General features: G+C 33.1%; 1 protein-coding gene across 1 annotated transcript; it reads left to right on the forward strand.

Moving 5' to 3' along the window:
• The first annotated feature begins 2,953 nt into the window (after window positions 1-2,953).
• On the forward strand, window positions 2,954-3,742 carry LOC18589423 (uncharacterized). The gene is made up of 2 exons (XM_018129751.2): window positions 2,954-3,293; window positions 3,391-3,742. The coding sequence occupies exons 1-2, from the start codon at window positions 3,104-3,106 to the stop codon at window positions 3,510-3,512; spliced, it is 312 nt and encodes a 103-aa protein (XP_017985240.1). The 5' UTR covers window positions 2,954-3,103; the 3' UTR covers window positions 3,513-3,742.
• The last annotated feature ends 15,240 nt before the right edge of the window (window positions 3,743-18,982 follow it).

Below are 18,982 nucleotides of genomic sequence, written 5' to 3' on the forward strand. Positions count from 1 at the left end.
ACACTTAGAGAAGATATTCAAAGTAAGAGTGAAGTTTCACAAAGAAAATCCTTTCTTCTTCACTCTTCAAGTCAAGTGTTTCTCATCCTTGAATCATTGAAATTTCTACTACTCCTTTGTTAAGCCTTCATCTTTTTTTGTATTCATTGATTATATTTAGCCTACTTAGAGGCATTCTTGAGCTTAAACTTCATCATCTTTGTAGTCCTTGTAAAGGTTTTACCTTGCCCTTGAAAGGTAGAGTGCTTAGAGTGGTTATATCTTAACCTTTGAAAAGGTATTGTTAATAGGTTATGCCTTAGCCTATGAAAAGGTAGAGAGGTTAGGCTTGCTCCTTGAAAAGGCATTGTAAAAAGTTGTGCTTGCTCCCGTGAAAAAGCATTGCATAGGTTATGCTTGAGCCCAAAAAAAGGCATTATTGTAAAGGTTATACTTGAACCTTAAAATGTAATTTTCATATATATTGGATTACAAATTCCTTGATGAGCTCAGGGAAAGGACATAGGCATCGAGGCCGAACCTCTATAAATATCGTGTCTCCTTTTTGTTTGCTAAAATTCCTATCTTTGTGCTTCAACTTGCAAAATATTAGTTAAATCACTCACCAAAGGTTTTTCATAACTTTTTATTGCTTGGTCTTAAAGGTTTTTCATCTACACATTGCAAAAGAGTTTTTGTCTTGCTAAAGGGGTTTCAAAGAATTTTTAAAATATTCAATTCACCCTCTATCTTGAGCTTTATCCTTTAAGCCAATTGAACTAACAAAACATTCTCTTTCAAAAAAAAAAAAAATTTCATCTCATGCATGAAAATTTTCTTGTTTCATATTTCAATTAAAGAAAATTTATTCAGGAGGCAACAAACAAGAAAAAATACAAGAAATAAAAAAAAATTACAAAAGAAGAAGAAGTTACTTGCCTAAAAGGATTCGCAAAAGAATCGACTTTGCTTTGAATTTTGTTTTGTTTTGAATTTTGCTTTACTTTGAATTTGAATGAAGAAAATTGTTCTTAATAGCTTTGAATTTATAGGGCACATAGAATAAATGTTTTTTATGAAAAAAATTAACTTTCTTTTTACTATTTGTATCTTGAAAATCTTATTTTATGTAGAAAATATATTATCACATAATCAATCAAATATTATACAAGATATTGGCATCACACCTTACAATAATATGTTACTACCTAAGGCATTACTGCCTAAGGTGTTACTATCTAAGGCATTATTGTTTAAGGAGTTACTATCTAGGGCGGTACTGTCCAAGGCTGCCCAAGACGCAGCACAAGGTGTTACAGTACAATGCGTTATAGTACAAAATAAAATTTTTCCTAAATTAATGCATAAGAATTATTTTTTAAAATAAGAATTCTTATGCATCAGGCAAAATGTAGATAGTTGATTTTGGTTACTACCTATTCTTTAAAAAATTATTTTACAATGTAATTTTGTACAAAGAATAATGAGAACAACCTTTACAAATGAAGCACTTCACGTAAGAACAATTAAAAACAAGTGAAGCAATATTTCATGTAGAACAATTAAAACAAGTGAAACACACTACTTCACATAAAACAATTAAAACAAGTGAAGCATTATTTCACGCATAACAACTAAAATAAATAGAGTCCTACTTCAAATGGAGCAACTAATACAAGTAGAATGACTTTGTATAAAATAACCACTTCATATGGATATCTATGAAAACGCTTGAAATAAGTGGTAAAGTTCATGAGTTACTTTCATTTTGGGATGTTTAAGAGAGTCTAGATTAATGGCTCAGATATGAAACTAGTTAAAAGTCTTCTTCTTAATATTTTCTTGAAGTACAAGTGTTTTTCCTTTTTATCTTATTCTTTTGTACTTGTTCAAGTACACTTTTTTTTATTAACTTATTTTCATATAGCTTTTTAGTTATACCTCTTCTCTATTATCTTTTACTCGATAACAAGTCTAATTATACCCAATTACTTCAACGGTTATATATTGAGTTTCTAAAGATTACTCATTATGCAATAAAATCACCATTTTAATATCCACATAATAGGTTATAGTAGTAGTTACTCACATTAAAACTTTTCATAATAATGTCATTCGTTATGCATATTAAAGCTTATTCTTAATTAACCCTCACTTTTGGCACTATATATAGAGTCTTTACAATTCATTTGAAAGATCTTCACTTTCTAGAGTTTCTCTCTCTAATTCTCTTTTACATTCTCTACTTATTTTTTTTCACTTATCATGACACTCAATACTTCAAGATCTACTTTGATGTTCCTTTGCATTGCCTCCAATACATCTTTTTATTTGTTTGCAGTACTTTCTCTCCCTATCACAAAAACTCCCTTTACAGCCAACAAAATTTTTTTAACATATGTACTTTTATATTTATTAATACTAATATATTATCACTTGTGTTGTATGAATGCTTGTTTTTTATTTATTTTTAAATAATAGTTATACATAAAATAAAAATATTTTTAAGTACATAATTAATTATCTATAAATAAAAAACAGCTATATATAAAAAGAGAATTAATGTTGAATAAATCTTATTAAATATTTTAGATGACAATTTAATAATATAATGAGCAAATATGACCATAATCATTCAATGTAATTAGAATTTTAATATATTACAAATTAGATAAAATTTTATTAATATTATTAATAATAAAACGTTTAAGATAATAATTTAAAATAATAAATAAATATGATTATTATTATTTTTGGACAGAATATAAATATGATTATTATTGATAAAAATAAAATTATAAATTATAAATAGATGGATAGATGGATGTAAATTATTATAACAATAAATAAGAGATTATAGTAGACAAGGTAAGCAGCGAAGTGGCCGAAGGAAATTGATGGTAAGCGGTAACCATAAATCAGAGGGCAGAAGCCTAATTTTGACTTTTAACCTTTGCTTTGCTTGTAGCGAGAGCCACCTCTTAGCTTAAAATTCTTCTACAACTCCCAACCACCTCCTCCTCCAAGAAAAATCAATTCAACCTCCAAATTCCTGAAAGGAATTGCATAGCAGACTGGACTGCAATAAAAATTCTTCAGAGATCTTGACTCTGTGCGGTTACAGATGGCGTACGTAGACCATGCCTTCTCGATATCGGACGAGGACATCATGATGGAGACATCCTACGCTGTTAACAATCGGCCTCCGTTCAAGGAGATCGGCCTCGCTGTTGCTCTTCTTGTCTTTGGGACACTTGGGATTATCTTGGGTACCTTCATGGCCTACAACAAAGTCGGCGGTGACCGAGGCCATGGTATTTTTCTTTTGCTTTCTTGTAAAACAAACATAAAAGAAGCTTTTATTTCGATTAAGACCAATTAGTTAATTTGTGGGATATGATTCTTTCTCAGGGCTTTTCTTTGCAATACTGGGATGCATATTGTTCATTCCAGGCTTCTATTACACAAGGATTGCCTATTATGCTTATAAGGGATACAAAGGCTTCTCTTTCTCCAACATTCCCCCTGTCTAGAGGAACTCTCCTGCTCCGCCCTATGTACAGAACTTTTTTCATTTTTCTGCTTTCCCTTAAATGTTTCGTGTTCCCTGTTCGGTGTTCAACGTTCTTTCCTTCTTTCTGTATCCACAATAACTTGACTTATATGTTATTTGTTCCATAGTAACATTGTCACCAATAGTCTTGCTTTTGCTGGTTGTTTTGTGACATTATATAATATCTAATCTTACTGTCTACTACTACTACTACTACTACTACTGCTTATACCCATGTTCTTATTTTTTATCTCAAGCTGTTGCATTCAGTTTCTGCTTAAGGCCGATCCTATCCTAACTAGTTGCTGGTCTCATGCATTTAGACAATTCCCTTTTATTTTTCATTTCTATTTTTACAATTTTTGTCAGCTGAGGTTGTCATTGTTTGAATGAATAGATGGAGAAGTGTTGAAGGGATGTATTCGTCTCTGCTCATTTGATTAGCGTATATTAGGCCGCAAATTAGTCTTTTACCCTGTTTTATTGGTTTCACTGTTGTATGATTTTTTGTTTTTGTAGTAACAAGTTAAATCTATGTAAATGTTCATTTAAGGAATCAATGGACATGGATCACTTTGACATGGGATGCTTTAATGTGAAGGCATTCAGTATTATTGGAAGAAATAAGGCTTTAAGGAACATCTTGGTTTGTGGAAAAAGTAGGGATGGTGGGGTGCCAAATGAGAAATTTTGTTAAGTTTTTGGAAATAATTTTTCCTTTTAAAGTGCTTTAGCCATTTTGTATTATTATGTCAAATGTAATGGATGTGAATCTAGAGAGCCTAAAGGAACTAATAGATGCTTGAAATTTGTAGTTCATTTTTTTTATATAAATAGTTCCATCTTTCTTTTCTTCGTTTATTTTCTTGGAAAAAATGTGGTAGAAGTTCCTTGAATTGAAGTAGGAAACTTGTCTCCATTGGCAATAGTAAGAAATGTATCACAACTTAAAAAAGTTTTCCTTCTGAAATTCTTCCTGAATTTCATGAAGAGATGGTAAACATTGTTCTGAATGTAAATTTTGTCTGGAATTTTGGTCTCAAGTGCTTATAAACTTGTGAGCTACTAATGCACTCTTTGTTTATAGTCCTTGCATTTGAGGAACTCCTGTTACCTGCCTTATATGTCATGTAAACTAGAGCTATGATCATTTTGATATGCATAAATACCAAATCCATTATCAGTGAATAATTCTTAGTTGCTTTTGTCCCTTAATTTACTTGCATTTCTATTGGTGCAAATGCAATTAGTCTTGGCTGATAGAAGTGTTAGGTGACTTAAAGGGTCAAATGTGGCTTATTAAACCTTTTGGCAACATGATTTATCTCATAGATGTGGACATGTATACTATTGGGCGTATTTCTTTCCACAAAACATAATTTGTTAGATACAGCACTACCAATTGTTATTGGGTCCAAAGACTTCCACTAATTTGTCATTCTGCTTTCTTTCGGGCAAGCATTGCTTACTAACCCTGATGGTTTATTCTGTCAGCTCTCATCAGCCAATAAACAGTTCTATGGTCTTCTAGGATCTATCTTTAGAAACATAGGAACACTTACATATGTGCTAATTTCCTTCTGAAATATATACATTCTTAGTTTATATGTGATGCCTTGTGAAGTTTAGCAGAGTTGCACTGCCCATACCACAATATGCCATGTCTCATATAATTGAGTTTTAATCATTTAATTTGTACTGGATTTATCAACCTGTGGTTAGTTGCCAGCATTCTAACTATATCTTTTGCACAATCTGCTGCTGGGGAAGTATGTACTGAAATGCAGATTTATCTGCTTGGCTGAAATATGTTTAGGACATGAAGATGTCGGGGCAGGTTGATACACACATTTATAAAGATAACATGGATTTTTCAATAATTTTACCATTTGCGTAGTCATCCTTTAAGAGGAGTTGTTAACTACTTTCCGGTATTAACAACTACTTTCCGGTATTGACTAGAGAACTAGCATTCCTAATATTATGTGATCAACAGTTGGACTCTTTCCACCAATTTGCTAGATTTCAGATGGAATCAGCTTCTGTTATGCTTTGGTGTGACTTTTGCCTGACTTAGCTTTACCATCGAGTATTAGCCATGTCACATTTGGGCTTATTAGTATATTATTAGATTGTTGCTCACTGTAATTAATCGTTTGTCTTTTTTTTATTTTTCATGTTATTTTAACACTAGAACCATTTCTTCACTCCTTGTAGCCAAGGGTTTAGTGGAGTTAGTGTTCCTTGCTTGGGCAAGAGGTAGTCCCTCACCATATAGCAATTTGTTACTCGTTTGTTGGGGCTTTCTTAGATTACGAATGGTGTCAAGATTGATTGTGATGGATGAAATACTGGTGGATCGAGGGAGAAAGTTGACTCTAATGGTGGATGAAATGGAAAGGTGAAGGTTAAGAAGGAATGTGTAACGAGTACGAATTTTGTCAAAAGACAATTGTTTGGTGGGATCACTATTAAGGTAATGTGTTGTTTTGGGAACAACAATTAGAAGAGGTTGGGGGATGGTGAAGGGGATGCAAATTGGGGAAAATAAAGAAAGAGACTACAAGGTGGTCAATGGAGCTAAAAGAGTTATTGGTGCTTTGGGGTTTGATTGGTTGGGAACAACCTTCTATGTCGACATGACTTGGGCATCTTTTTGGGTGTAGGTACATGATCTCTTTATTAGATTAATCAAAAGGTACAAATTGTGCGGGGGGGTTGATAGGAGATGTAGAGGAAGTTGATATTGTAGAGGAATAATTCTCGTGGGGTAGGTTATTTAGTGTTGAGGAGTAAATGAATGATGCACACTTGTTGGAAAGAGAAACAAAGATGTAGTGGATGATAACGTTTGGGATGATAAATTTTTGTGGGTTATGGTATGAGCTTCTTCCTTAGTTTTCTTTTGTCTTTTGGAAAACTTGGACATAGTGAGAGAGTGTCATGTAGCCATGAAGATAACTTAGAGATGAGGAAGGTTAAATAATGAATATGGTGCTCTGTTGAGGGCTCTGTTTGATTAGAATCAATTAGGACTGTCTGAAACGTATTAATAGCTAGATGATTGTATTATTAGATGATTCAAATGCTTCTGGCAGGTTAAAGAAGGCTGGAAATGTTTAGGATCATGGAGGTGGACAAGAGGAGAGCCAATACAGTATGGTAGTGGTGGATGAACAAGGGATGGTAGTTGCAAATCTAGAAAGCAATAGAAATGTTGATATGGGTCAATTTTGAAATGGAATCAATGAATGCTGAACATCAAGCTGTAGCTAGAAATTTGGGGATGGTGGTAGTGTGTAATTAGATAACTAATGACAAGATGATGGAAGAGATCAAGGCAATTACCTTTAGAAATATAGAAGCTGAGTATATTAAGGACAGCTAAGTACTTCTATTGCATGAAAGAAGTTGGTTAGGGATTGCCATTTGTAAAACAAACATGTCCAAATTTAGGAAATAAGGCGAGATTAACATGATGGGAGTTGTAAGGGTGAGAGCTGGTATCAGTGGAATGGGGCTTACATGTTTGAATGTGATTGTGATTTACAATTTAATGAAGGGTAATGAGTTGAATGGTGATGGTGCTAAAAGGTCTAGACCTAGTTGGAATATAGAAAAGAAGAGCCAAGGAGCTAGTATTAAGGTAAAAGTTAAAACCAAGATACATATCAAGGTTTGTGTAGAAGAGACATGAAAATAGAAGATTAACATGATGAGAGTAGTAGGGGAGAGCTGGTATTAATGGAATGGGGCTTACATGTTTGAATGTGATTGTGATTTACAATCTAATGAGGGGTAATGAGGTGAATGGTGACGGTGCTAAAAGGTCTACACCTAGTCGGAATATAGAAAAGAAGAGCCAAGGAGTTAATATTAAGGTAAAAGTCAAAACCAAGATACGTGTCAGGGCTTGTGAAGAAGAGACATGAAAATAGGAGAAGATATTCATGACAGGAGGGCATTGGAAGTAATTGAAATTGGCCGATGAGGAGCTTGTTAAGAACTTATGGAAATGGTGGAAGCCAGAATTATCAGGGCTTGTGAAGAAGAGCCATGAAATATGAGAAGATATACATGACGGGCAAACATTGGAAGTAATTGAAATTGGCCGATGAGGAGCTTGTCGAGGAACTTATGGAAATGGTGGTAGCTGGAATATGTTCTGGCTCTGTTGTTTACAACAAGGTGCTTGATGTGGAACTGCTGAGGGCTCAACTACACTTGTGCAGTTAAGAGTTTTTGTTTAAGACTAGGGAAAGTCACACCTGTGCAGATTGCTCACACGAAAGGTGTACATATATTAGAAAAAAACCGTCCTGACCAATATATTAAGCTATGCCAGCAAAACCAAGTTAGGAACAAGGGAAACTTCCTCCAGACGAAGATGAAATTTTGAGTGAACATCCCACTATTGTATGTATAGATGGTCACTGCAAAGTCAAGCAATTCTTACGCTTCAGCCTTCACTCTGTATTTGAATGGCTACTGCATGATAATAACTAATGATCAAGGAGGAACTTATGATCTACTCCCATTATATATGTCGAGGATTTTAAGGACTGAATGTAATGCTTAATTTGGGTATTTTTGTTTATTTACGAAGTTACAGTCGTTTATTTTGAGTTTTTTCCCCTCTGGTTTAACATGTTGAATTTTTATGTTTAGCTTACATAGTTTGTTGAATTCCAGTGGACATTATTAATATTGATTTTAATTTGGAAAGCCAATTGAGATTGAATGGTTTTATCGAGGTTGGTATGGGAATGGCTTGGATTAAAGTGGCGTTTGGTATTTACTTTGTAATGTGATTACAAGTAATATGATTGCAAGCAATGTGATTGTAAGAAAGATAATATTACAATATTTGATAAACAAACAAAATAATAATTAAACTACAGAGAAGATAACATTATAATGTTTGATTTATAAGTATTTTATTGAGAATATAATATTAATTTTAAAAATTACTTTTATTTATTAAAATGTAAGCTTAATATAATTGTATTTTTTTTATATAATATCATTTCTTAAATATATTTTTAATATCATATATTTTATTTTTTATTATACTTTTATATATTTTATTTTTATTTTTAATATAATTTTTTATATTATATATTTTATTTTAATTTTTTTTAAAAGGCAATATAAATTGTAGTACTTTGTTATAAAATAAATATTATAATATAATTTAATTAGGTATATTATAGAGAATGTGTTCTCACTTTTTTCGTGTTAAACACTATCTAAGTGATTTGGCATTTGTATTGATATTTGAGTAAGATTGCTACCTGGGAAGGGGACAAAATATGGAGCCTATCTTTGTTTGTGATTTGTACGAACTAGACTGCTTCCCATGCTTGGTTGCGGGATTTTTCACTTATTTGACAATTTTTTAGGGGCAATGGCATGTAATCTTATTCAAACTTTGTTATTAACACAGATAAAAAGGATGCTGCCTTGTATAATTACAGTTACGTAGTGGAGTAAAATATTTATAACGTAGAAAAATTGATATTTTAAACAAGACATTTGAATTTTTAAGGTTTCTAAAATTGGTCAATGAAATCACATAGTGCCTTTCCAAGATATCAAGTAATGGAAAATATATTTTGCTCAGTACAATAAACAAAAACATTAAAAACCAAAATATAAATTATCGTCGGATTAAATTAAGTTGACAACTCTCACATTGCTGATTTCTTCCCAAAAATAGTCAAATGCAAAATCATAAAACACATTCTTGTACGTTCAAAAGGGTCTCAAGGCATCACCACCTAATCATATAAACTTTGTAAGAAGCGTATGCTGTTAGGCTTCATGGAAGGAAAAATTACAACGTGCTGACTTTAAAATCTATCCTGGATAAAACAGTGAGCCTTAAAGCTTAATTCAATGCTTGAGCTTGAAGTCCACTTTATTAATTGAGCTGGAGGCTCAATTCTTTAATTGGATTAGTAGGTTAAATTGCTAATTTGAGGTTGAAGTTTTATCCCATCCTAACCTGGTTCAAACCCATCCTTCATCTCCCCTAATCTTGATCAACATTCATCTTAAAAATTTTCTATCTAAATCTACAAGTTCAAAGGGTATAAAACCCCCGCCCAAAGATAGAGAAAAACAAAAGGAAAAGCGAAGAAAAATTGAAGAAATCAGTAAAAAGGAAAAAACAAGCTTTTTTCTTTTTGAAATTTTTGAGTGTTTTGGTTTGGTTAGATCTGGAGAGATTTAGGCTTTTTTTTTTTTTTGAAAAAATGGCTCCCATTGAAGTAAAGGGGGGATCGAAAGGAAGAAACCAGTGTATTTTTGGCAAAATATAGTGTCGATGAGTGAGGAGCGGCGGTCAACACAAACATAAGCAATGGTCCGGGTCAGAGAGGGCAAAAAACGAGGGAAAGAGGGAAGAGGATTGCTTTTTATGCACTAATCATAATGACATTGTTTCGAGGGAACCCTTAAAGCCCCAAAACTACGTTTGTTTTGTTAAAGAGAAAAGAGAAAAAATTATGCTTCCACTAGCTTGCTTTCTTTGTTTCATGTCCACACAACATATTCATTTGAGAAGAGATTTGTTAGTGAAAAATCGTCAAATAAAGGCTCTTGAATCCCCGTCAATGTGCTGGAAGGATTTTGAGAACTTACTTTTTTATAATGCATGTAATAATGCGACATCCTATTGATAGTTATGGTAATATAAGGTTCCAAAAATAGCTCAGTCACAAAAAAATCAAGTACAGTCCACTCATATAGCACCCGTTCACGAGCCAAAGTAATGATGAACAATCAACTCCAATGGATAAAATGGAGAAAGTTCAAAGCGAAATAAGAGAACGATTGACCAAGATGCTGGAGTTAATGATGAATGTGAACAAAATCAAGGGAGCTATGGGAGAATCCCTTGCTCAAAAGAGTCACCAACTGTAATAAAACAAAAGTTTGACACAAGAACTACCATATCTGCTCAGATTTTCTTCGCCTCACGCACAATCATCCCATGGTGTACGTCTCCAAACAATGCCTCCTATTACGACATGCCCATGCTTATGCCAACATGCAGCCTCCTATGGATTCACAACAATGTTCATTTGGGAGTAAATATGACTAAACCACTCCATGTGCCAGTTTCTTGGTAGTGCCCTCTACCATGAACAAATTTGAAGCCATGGTGTTAATAAAAGCCCCCACTATATGTTCAGTTACCACTATGTTACTGAACATGAGTCCTTGCTTGAGCTAATCATTTGGTATTTGTTAGATAAATAAACTTAAAGTAAACTGACAAGGGGGGAAGGGGTTGAATTGGTTATCAAATAAAATCCCTTTTTTAAAGCAAAATAATATGAATATTTAAAAACAGAATTGTAAAAGCAGATTATAAGCTAAGCAAAGAAAACGCATAAAGTCAAGAGTACTTAGCCAAGTTTTATAGAGGTTCGGCCCTTTGATGCTTACACCTCCTTTGATAGCACAAGGAGTTTGAATCCACTATCAACTACTTTTGCAACATAGGTTAAAGCACAACCTTTACAAGCAATTACCTTTCAAGGATCAAGTACAACCTCCACAAAAGTCACCGCCTTTTTAGGATCAAGTACAACCTTTACAACCAACTACTTTTTAAGGGTCAAACACAACCTCTCAACTTTTTTAATAGATGAATAACCAAACTTTACCTTTTCAAGAGGTAAAACCTTTAACATTACCTTTTGCTTAGAGGTGTAACCAACAACAATGGATTTTAGAGATTGTATAAATCTTAAGACCTTTAACAAGGCTGATAAGCAATCTAAGTACAAAAAGATAAGAGATTTATGAGAGATAAGGACTAATAAAGGAATGTTTCAACTCAGAAATTTATAATGATGAAGAAAGGAATGATCTTGCTATGATTTCTACTCTTTTCAGAATCAAAGGAAGGATTTTTCAGCTTTTCTTGCTTTTTACTCTCTACTCAGTTTGTCTTCTTTTTTTTTGCTCTTTTTTCTCTTTTCTCTCTTCTTCTTTCTCATTTAAGCTTTTTCAGTAGGCATTTGTAGGCCTTGAGAGAATTTACCTATTAGGGTAAATTTGAAATGATTTTTTGAAAGTTTAAGACAATTGGATCAAGTCTGTCGTATTGGAAGAATTGATTCTTCCATACTGAGAATTGATATCTATCTTAATTTAGAACTTGACAAAATCAATTCTTTGTCCATAAGGTATTGGTTCTTCATGTTATTCCTAAAGTTTGGAACCTTTTGTAACTTGAGAATCATTTCTTTCTTCTTGAGATGTTGATTCTTTCTAAACTTTGTTCAAAAGTAGCACCTTTATAATTTTTCAAAAATTGAATTCTTCTTTCACCAAGTGTCGATTCTTCATTGTAGTCAGGCACCAAAATTTGAATTTGAACTTGATCTTTGACCCCCCAATCTTATCCATTTGTTCCATCTCTTTCTTCTTCTCAAAGTTTTTGATTTTTGTCTTTGGTGCTCTAAGAACCAATATCTTTTTGTCTTCTTGAGATTTTTGTCTTTGAACCCCCAATCGATTTTTTGTCTTTAGACTTGTGCTTGTTGACTCTTTCTTCTTTATGCCTTTTGTTTTCCTATAATCGATTCTTGCCTTTTGAGTTGTCGATTTTTACTTGCTCTAATAGCTTTTGTATTTTCCAAAATTGACTTTTCCTTTCAGAAAATCGATTTCTCTTATAAAAAGAAAATAAATTTTGCTTTATGTATAATGGAGAATCGATTCTTTACTTTCAAAAGGTTGATTCTTGAGGTTGGTAGTTTAAAGTTCGAATTTGTCTAAAAGCATTTTTCTTCGTATAATCAACTTCAAAACTCTTGATGATTTTCTTCAAGTTTAGAAACATTTTCTAGCATTTCCAAAGCATATTTAGATCAATCAATTTTGTCATTTCAAAATCAAGGTGAAGCTAACAACATTGATTGTGCCTAGCACCACAAATCCAAGCTTTGTAGCTTTCATATCTTGGTCATTCTCTGTAACACTCCCAATTTTTTGATGTAAACTAAGAATGATTTATCAAATATGTAGAGTCTTGAAGACTTTGATGATAGGATATGAATGCCTAGTGTTTAAGAGTGTACATATTGACATTTAGGTAAAACTTTGAGGAAATATGTGATAAATCTCATAATTTGAGCTTTTTTATTAAGATTTGATGTTATGTTTATGAGTTTGTGTATGGGATTAATTTAAATGGATGATATAAGGTGTAATATCAACTAAGAATAATATTGGAATGTTAAACGTGGACTTTTGGAGTTTTTGGGAAGCTTAGAACTGTCTATAGGGGTGAAAATATCGATACATACCAAAATGTATCGATACATTCATGGCAGGATGAACAACAAAGGCCCCAAGAAGACTATTTTATTGATACATTTGAAAATGTATCTATAGATTTGGCCAAAGATGAACATGTATAGACACATTGTCCAAATGTATCGATACATTTGAAGTAGAAAACACCTAAGGCCATTCTGCCTGAAATGTATCTATACATTCATTCTAAATTAGGGCAAATGTATTGATACGTTGCCAAAATGTATCGATACATCAAAGAGGATAGGCAAAACTGAAAAGGGGATTTCGAGCCATTTCGCCTAACCCTTTCTCTCAACTTTTTCTCTCCCTTTCTCTTTTTAGAAACCTGAAACCCTAAGGCCTCAAACTAATTTTTAAAGTGATTTAAGGGTATTTGGAGCTTGGGAAACCATTTTGGAGGTAAGATTTAATGTTTTTACTGATTATTTTCTAATTTAATCGGTTAAATGCTAAGATATTTGATTTTCTCCAAATTTGGTGATTTTTCTCTTTGGCTTGGATTGGGGAATTTGGAGCTAAGACTCGTGCAATCTAATTTCTAAGGTATGTGTTTAGCTCATTAATGAAGGATTTGAGCTTAAATAGTTAGATTGCTAAGATTAGTTAATTGTGTGAAAAGTTGGCTTTTTTTAAAAGCCAGCAATAATTAATTTTTCGATGTTCTGATGTGTTTGATGGGGGAAACATAGTTAAATTAACTTATTGGCAAGCTAGACGATGATTGGAGGTTAAGGATCAGGCTTGGCTAGGAGTGCCTCTTATTGTCACTGTGAGTGGGTTTAGTTTAATATGCATGTAATGCATGACACATGAAAAATGCGTTGCACTAGTAAAAGACAGCCCAATAAGTTCAAAGGCCTAAAGCAAAATATTCAAATGAGACTTTTTTTTATTGAAGTTAAAAAAATGATTAAAATTTTATTCTTCTAACTTTTTGAGATGTAAAATTTTTAATTAAACTTATATAATCAAGTTCTTCTAATATTTCTTTTTCGATTGATAATATATCCAATCCATTTAATCTTTTTTGAGACATTGTTGATCTTAAATAAGATTTTATTAATGTTAGTTTTAAAAAACTTCTTTCTCCTAAAGCAACACTTACTGGAATTGTTAATATTATTCTAAAAGCAATATATGCATTCGAAAAAAAATCAAGTCTTCTTTTATGATTAAGTATGTCAATTGGACTATTTTCTTTCTGTATAATTTCTTTTAAAATTTTTAACTCTGAAAATAAATATAAACCATCAATATCAGAATAATTGTTATATTTTAAGGAACATTCAAGATTAAAGCAATATTCTTTCAAAATATTATCATCTAAAGACTTCAACTTTTTACCGTTAAATAAAAAACCAAAAATATTTTCATGTATCTTAAATTGTTCAAATTTACTTTGAAGTGAAAAGATTGCTTGAATAACTAGATTCATATTTTCGATTTGACATGAGGTTCAAATATATTTAACTGTTATAATTATCTTATATTTTTTAAATGGCTAATATAAAATCAACAATCAAAATTTCTAATTCAAATAAATCAACTATCACATAAAATAAAAATAATATAACAATATAATATAAACTCTAAATTAAAGTAAAAAAATCTGTAAAGATTAGAATAATAGTATATAATTGTTGAATGCTTATTGCAAACCGCAAATGAGGCTCACAACTTTATGTAGATAATAAAAGAACAGACTTCTTGTGTATTTTTTGGAGAAAAATTGAAGTTCAAGGAAGAAAGAGCAAATGAGAAAGGAAGATTTTAAAAGTAGATATTATACATTGAAAAAAAATAATTGGTTTTACATATAGGAAAAAAAATAGCTATTGAAAATTATTAAATGCGTTGACTGAAAATAAGAGAAATAAGTGAGAAATAAATAGCTATTGGAGATGATTAAATACATATGACTTTTAGTTTACTGAAAATAAGAGAATATAGTTGAGAATTAATAGCATTCTAGAGATAATGAAGTAATAAAAAATTAAAATTTATTAAGCACATAATTAAAAAAGTGAAAGAACAAATAATTTTATTAATTTTTTTTTACTTTTATATTTTTTTAATTTATATATATATTAATATAATTAATTATATTATAATTATTATAATATTATCAATCTTTCTTAAAATTGGGACCTCCCCAAATTGGGGGCCTAAAGCCCTTGCTTGGGTGGCTTCACCAAAGGGCCGGCCCTGTGCACTAGTATTAGAATGAAATATGTATGCCTAGACAAATGAACCTAGGCTAGAGAACAATATATGTATATGTGAATTGTGTGTGATTGTGCTATGATGTGAGCCACATGGGTGGTTTATTTTATGTGTGCCTAAACTAGGACATCTAAAGGCTACGATGAACCCCTAGGAATAGATTACCTTAGGTGAATGATATGTTGAGATCATTTGATTGAATGATGCCTTGGAGACTTAGAGGCTCTTAGAACCTAATCGAGCTTAAGACGATTAAAGCTCTTAAATGTGAATTGAGGTTTGATAAGGAAATTGTGAATGATAAGACATAATGGCTTTTATTTATGGATTTGTGTTTCTATCTGAGAAATGAATTTTGGACGTTGATCTGATTTGAGGTTGAATGGATTTCTGTCCCTTTGTGACAATTTGTGTGCTTGTAGGGATGGTGGTAAGCAGGGATGGTGGCACTAATCTCCCTTGTGATTCCTACTTGCAATGCTTTGATACCATCTGTTGAGACTACTCTAGGTGATGCCGATGTCAGGAGTTTACTCTAGTCAGTGATTTGTTTTCCGCTAGCTGCTTAGGCGTTGTGCATGATCTGTTCTTCGTCTATTGCTTTGGCACATGCGTGATTAGTTCCTCACCTGTTGCTTCAGCATGTGCGTGATATGTTTCTCCACTAGTTGTCCATTAAGCGTGATCTGACTATGTCCAACAGAGGACCACTCGTTGATTTGATTTGTATATGATGTGAGACAGCCATGGAGAGGCTTAAATAAAGGTAATATGATTATGATCTGATACTCTGGCTACTAGAGTGTGTCGTGAAGAATGATTTGAATAATTTTTTATGGCTTCGAGAGTAAGCCTAATGATATATGTGATGATCTTTTAAGACATTGAGGATGATGATATGCCCTCATATAGAAAATTTAGGGATAATGATATGACTTGTACTTGGAGATGTTTGTTGGAACATTTAGTTGCCTGGAAGGTGCATTATTTTATATGTGTATTTTATATAAACACATATGATTTTGTTTATCTACACCACTCATTGAGTATTATAGTACTCACCCATTTGTATACCATGTGTAGATAAATAGGCCATAAAGCTTTGTGGTAAAAGTCATCCAATGATAGACCAATTTTGGCATCTGGTAGGTTATCCATTTTGGTCACACCGTTGAGTCAGTTAAAGTTTTTCGTTGTAAATAATGTGTGTAGGCACTGAGTACCATGTTATACCATACGTAAGGGTTGTTATGTACGCGCTTTGATTAGTCAATGAATGGTCTTTGACCATTTTGTGTAAACTGGGATAATGTATTTGTGTTTGTGTTTGAATTTAATATGAATATTTGATTATTAAATTCCTTAGCTTGTGTTATATGATTTTGGACTCTAAGACTTACTCAAGTTTAGTGGGCTTGTCTGCTGGGCTCGTGTGTTGGTCATGGCCCTCGGATTTGAGTCATGACAAAGTTGGTATCAGAGCATCTAGGTCAGAGAGTCCTAGGTGAAATTATGTCTGTCAGTACAGTGTTAGGGATTTGTGTAGAGTCTTGTTCACGGTTGGTGATTGTAGCACTAATTATGAACAAGAGGCTCCATGAACTCCCAAAGTTTTAGGAAGCCTACCCTTTGGATTTTGGAATTTTGATTATGAACATGGTTTCGCTTCGTCTTAGTACAAGATGCCTCCTAAGACTAAAGCTGCCTCGAGGGCCACAGAAGAGCAGGATGCTTGGAATAAGTTTATGGAACCACCACGAGTGTCCACATTAAAGAGCTGTGGTAGTAGTAAAGGAACGAGACACACTCGAAATGTGAAACCAAGTTATATGTACATTAGTGAGTAGAATATGGGAATCGGGGATGATTACCCTACAAGAGAAAGTGTCACCCTAAAGGATTTGGCAGTAGGGTTGCAAAGTGTGGCTCATGAATTTGCTGAGTTCTGCAATAGAAGTGAGGTACCATCTAAGAAATGGGTTGATTTTAGTTCGTAAGATTCAGATTATGTGCCTTAGTGTAAACACTAGAGAGAGGCTATTGAGGTTACTTGGATCAATTTTATGAAGTTAAAGGCCCTGTTTTTTTACTGGTTTTAATGGGGAAGAAGATCCACAGAGATTTTTCAAAGACATGGAATGTATTAGTTCAGCTTTAGGATACTCCACACATTGGTCAGTGGAATTGGTGGGTTGTAGACTGAAAGATGTGGCCAGAATCCGGTTTATCACACGTAAGAAAAGTATACCATCAAGGTCATCTCCAATCACACGGGAGGAATTTATCCAAGCTTTTCTAGATTGTTTTTTTCCTAAAAGTGTGAGAGACGCAAAGGCACAAGAGTTTGAGACTCTTAGATAGATCCATTTATTGGTCCCAATAATATGTGCTAGAGGGGGGGTGAATAGCACAATTTGGCTCTTTCAAATATTGTATCAAAGTCTAGATAAGGGCGAGACAAATGAAGGAAAGAAAATGAAACAAAACAGAGTAAATAAGAGACAGCAGAATTTAAAGTGGTTTGGTCCAAGACCTACATCCACTACCTTGATTATTCAACAAAGAATTTTCCCAACAAATCCACTAAGAACTAGTGAAATTCACAAGCTTTCACCAAGCTTTACAATGGCTTTTACTAGGCTCAGCCAAAACCTTTTACACTAGTTTTTCACGGGCTAAACTAAAACCTAACAACTAACTTTTGAAGGCTAAGTTAGAACCTTAACACTTTCAAGCAATCCTAGCTTGAAACAATCACTTAGAGTGACTCCCTCACTCTAAGAATATAAGAAAGAGAAGTAGAAGAAAGTACCTATGATCACAAGTTAATCTAAATGGTACAAGGTTGAGTGCAGAATACAAGTACAAAGAATGGGCGTTAAGGTGCAGTAGGATACAAGAGAGATTTTCTGGTTTTTCAGCTCTTATATGACTCAAATCTCTCTAATCATTCTAAAAACTAGTTTCCAACTGTTGGAAGACCTTTTTATACTTGGAGAAACATTTTTGATGGAAGTTTGACAGTTTTTTAACCGTTGGAGACAATTGGGAGTCGGTTCTAGCCGTTACTCTGTCTTTTAGTGCAGATTTCAAAACTTGCAGGCAGAATGCTCTTAGTTGACTAACTGATATCTTGGTCGACTAAGTTGTCTCTGTTTTCTGCCCCTGTGTCTGGCAGTCCTAGCAGTGCACACTTAGTCTACTAACCCATTTCTTGGTCGACTAAGTTGGTTCTGTCTTGAAGTCCAAATTTTGGCAGTAACTTCTTAGTCGACTAACTCACATCTTGGTCGACTAAGTTGATTCTGTTTCTCAATATTCTTCAGCCCGCCATTTCTCCAATTTAAATTTTAGTCAACCAACATTCTTCATTATTTAACCAAAGTCTTTTCATTTTGTTGATCAATCATTTTTCTTCATTTTCATGATTTTTGATACGCACATTTGAAATGTTGATTTATTATTTCCATATGACTTTTTGTCCTGCATACGTAGGTAGAAATGTTAGACCCAAATGAAATGGGAATGTTTTATTATCATCAAAAACTAATGGAGCCAATAATCTCTCTCTTTTTGATAATGACAAAACATTCATTGATTAAAAACACAGTGTCCTTTAATTCTTTTTAGTTTCTGCAGAAAATGAGGATTGTTCCCCCTAAGTAAGTGCTCCCCCTTAGTGTGTGCATATTTTGCTTATTCATTTCAGCAGATTTTATTCAAAAAAAATGTCACTATAAATTCAGAGTGTATACGTCACAACCCGGAACTCCCATCGAGCCCATGACAATCGTCGCGACGTCCCGATGACACTCATTACCCGAAATGTTGATCGGAACCCCGTAAGGCTTAGCATCAACTTCTGCATCTCCCCGGTGAGCAACAATT

The sequence above is a fragment of the Theobroma cacao genome, chromosome 9 (genome assembly GCF_053813885.1).
Source record: "Theobroma cacao isolate CCN51 chromosome 9, ASM5381388v1, whole genome shotgun sequence".
Lineage (NCBI taxonomy): Eukaryota > Viridiplantae > Streptophyta > Magnoliopsida > Malvales > Malvaceae > Theobroma > Theobroma cacao.

Coding starts and splice junctions, on each gene's coding strand:
- LOC18589423 (XM_018129751.2), top strand. CDS start 3,104: ATGGCGTACGTAGACCATGCCTTCTCGATATCGGACGAGGACATCATG. Junction 3,294..3,390: donor CGGCGGTGACCGAGGCCATG/GTATTTTTCTTT, acceptor ATTCTTTCTCAG/GGCTTTTCTTTGCAATACTG.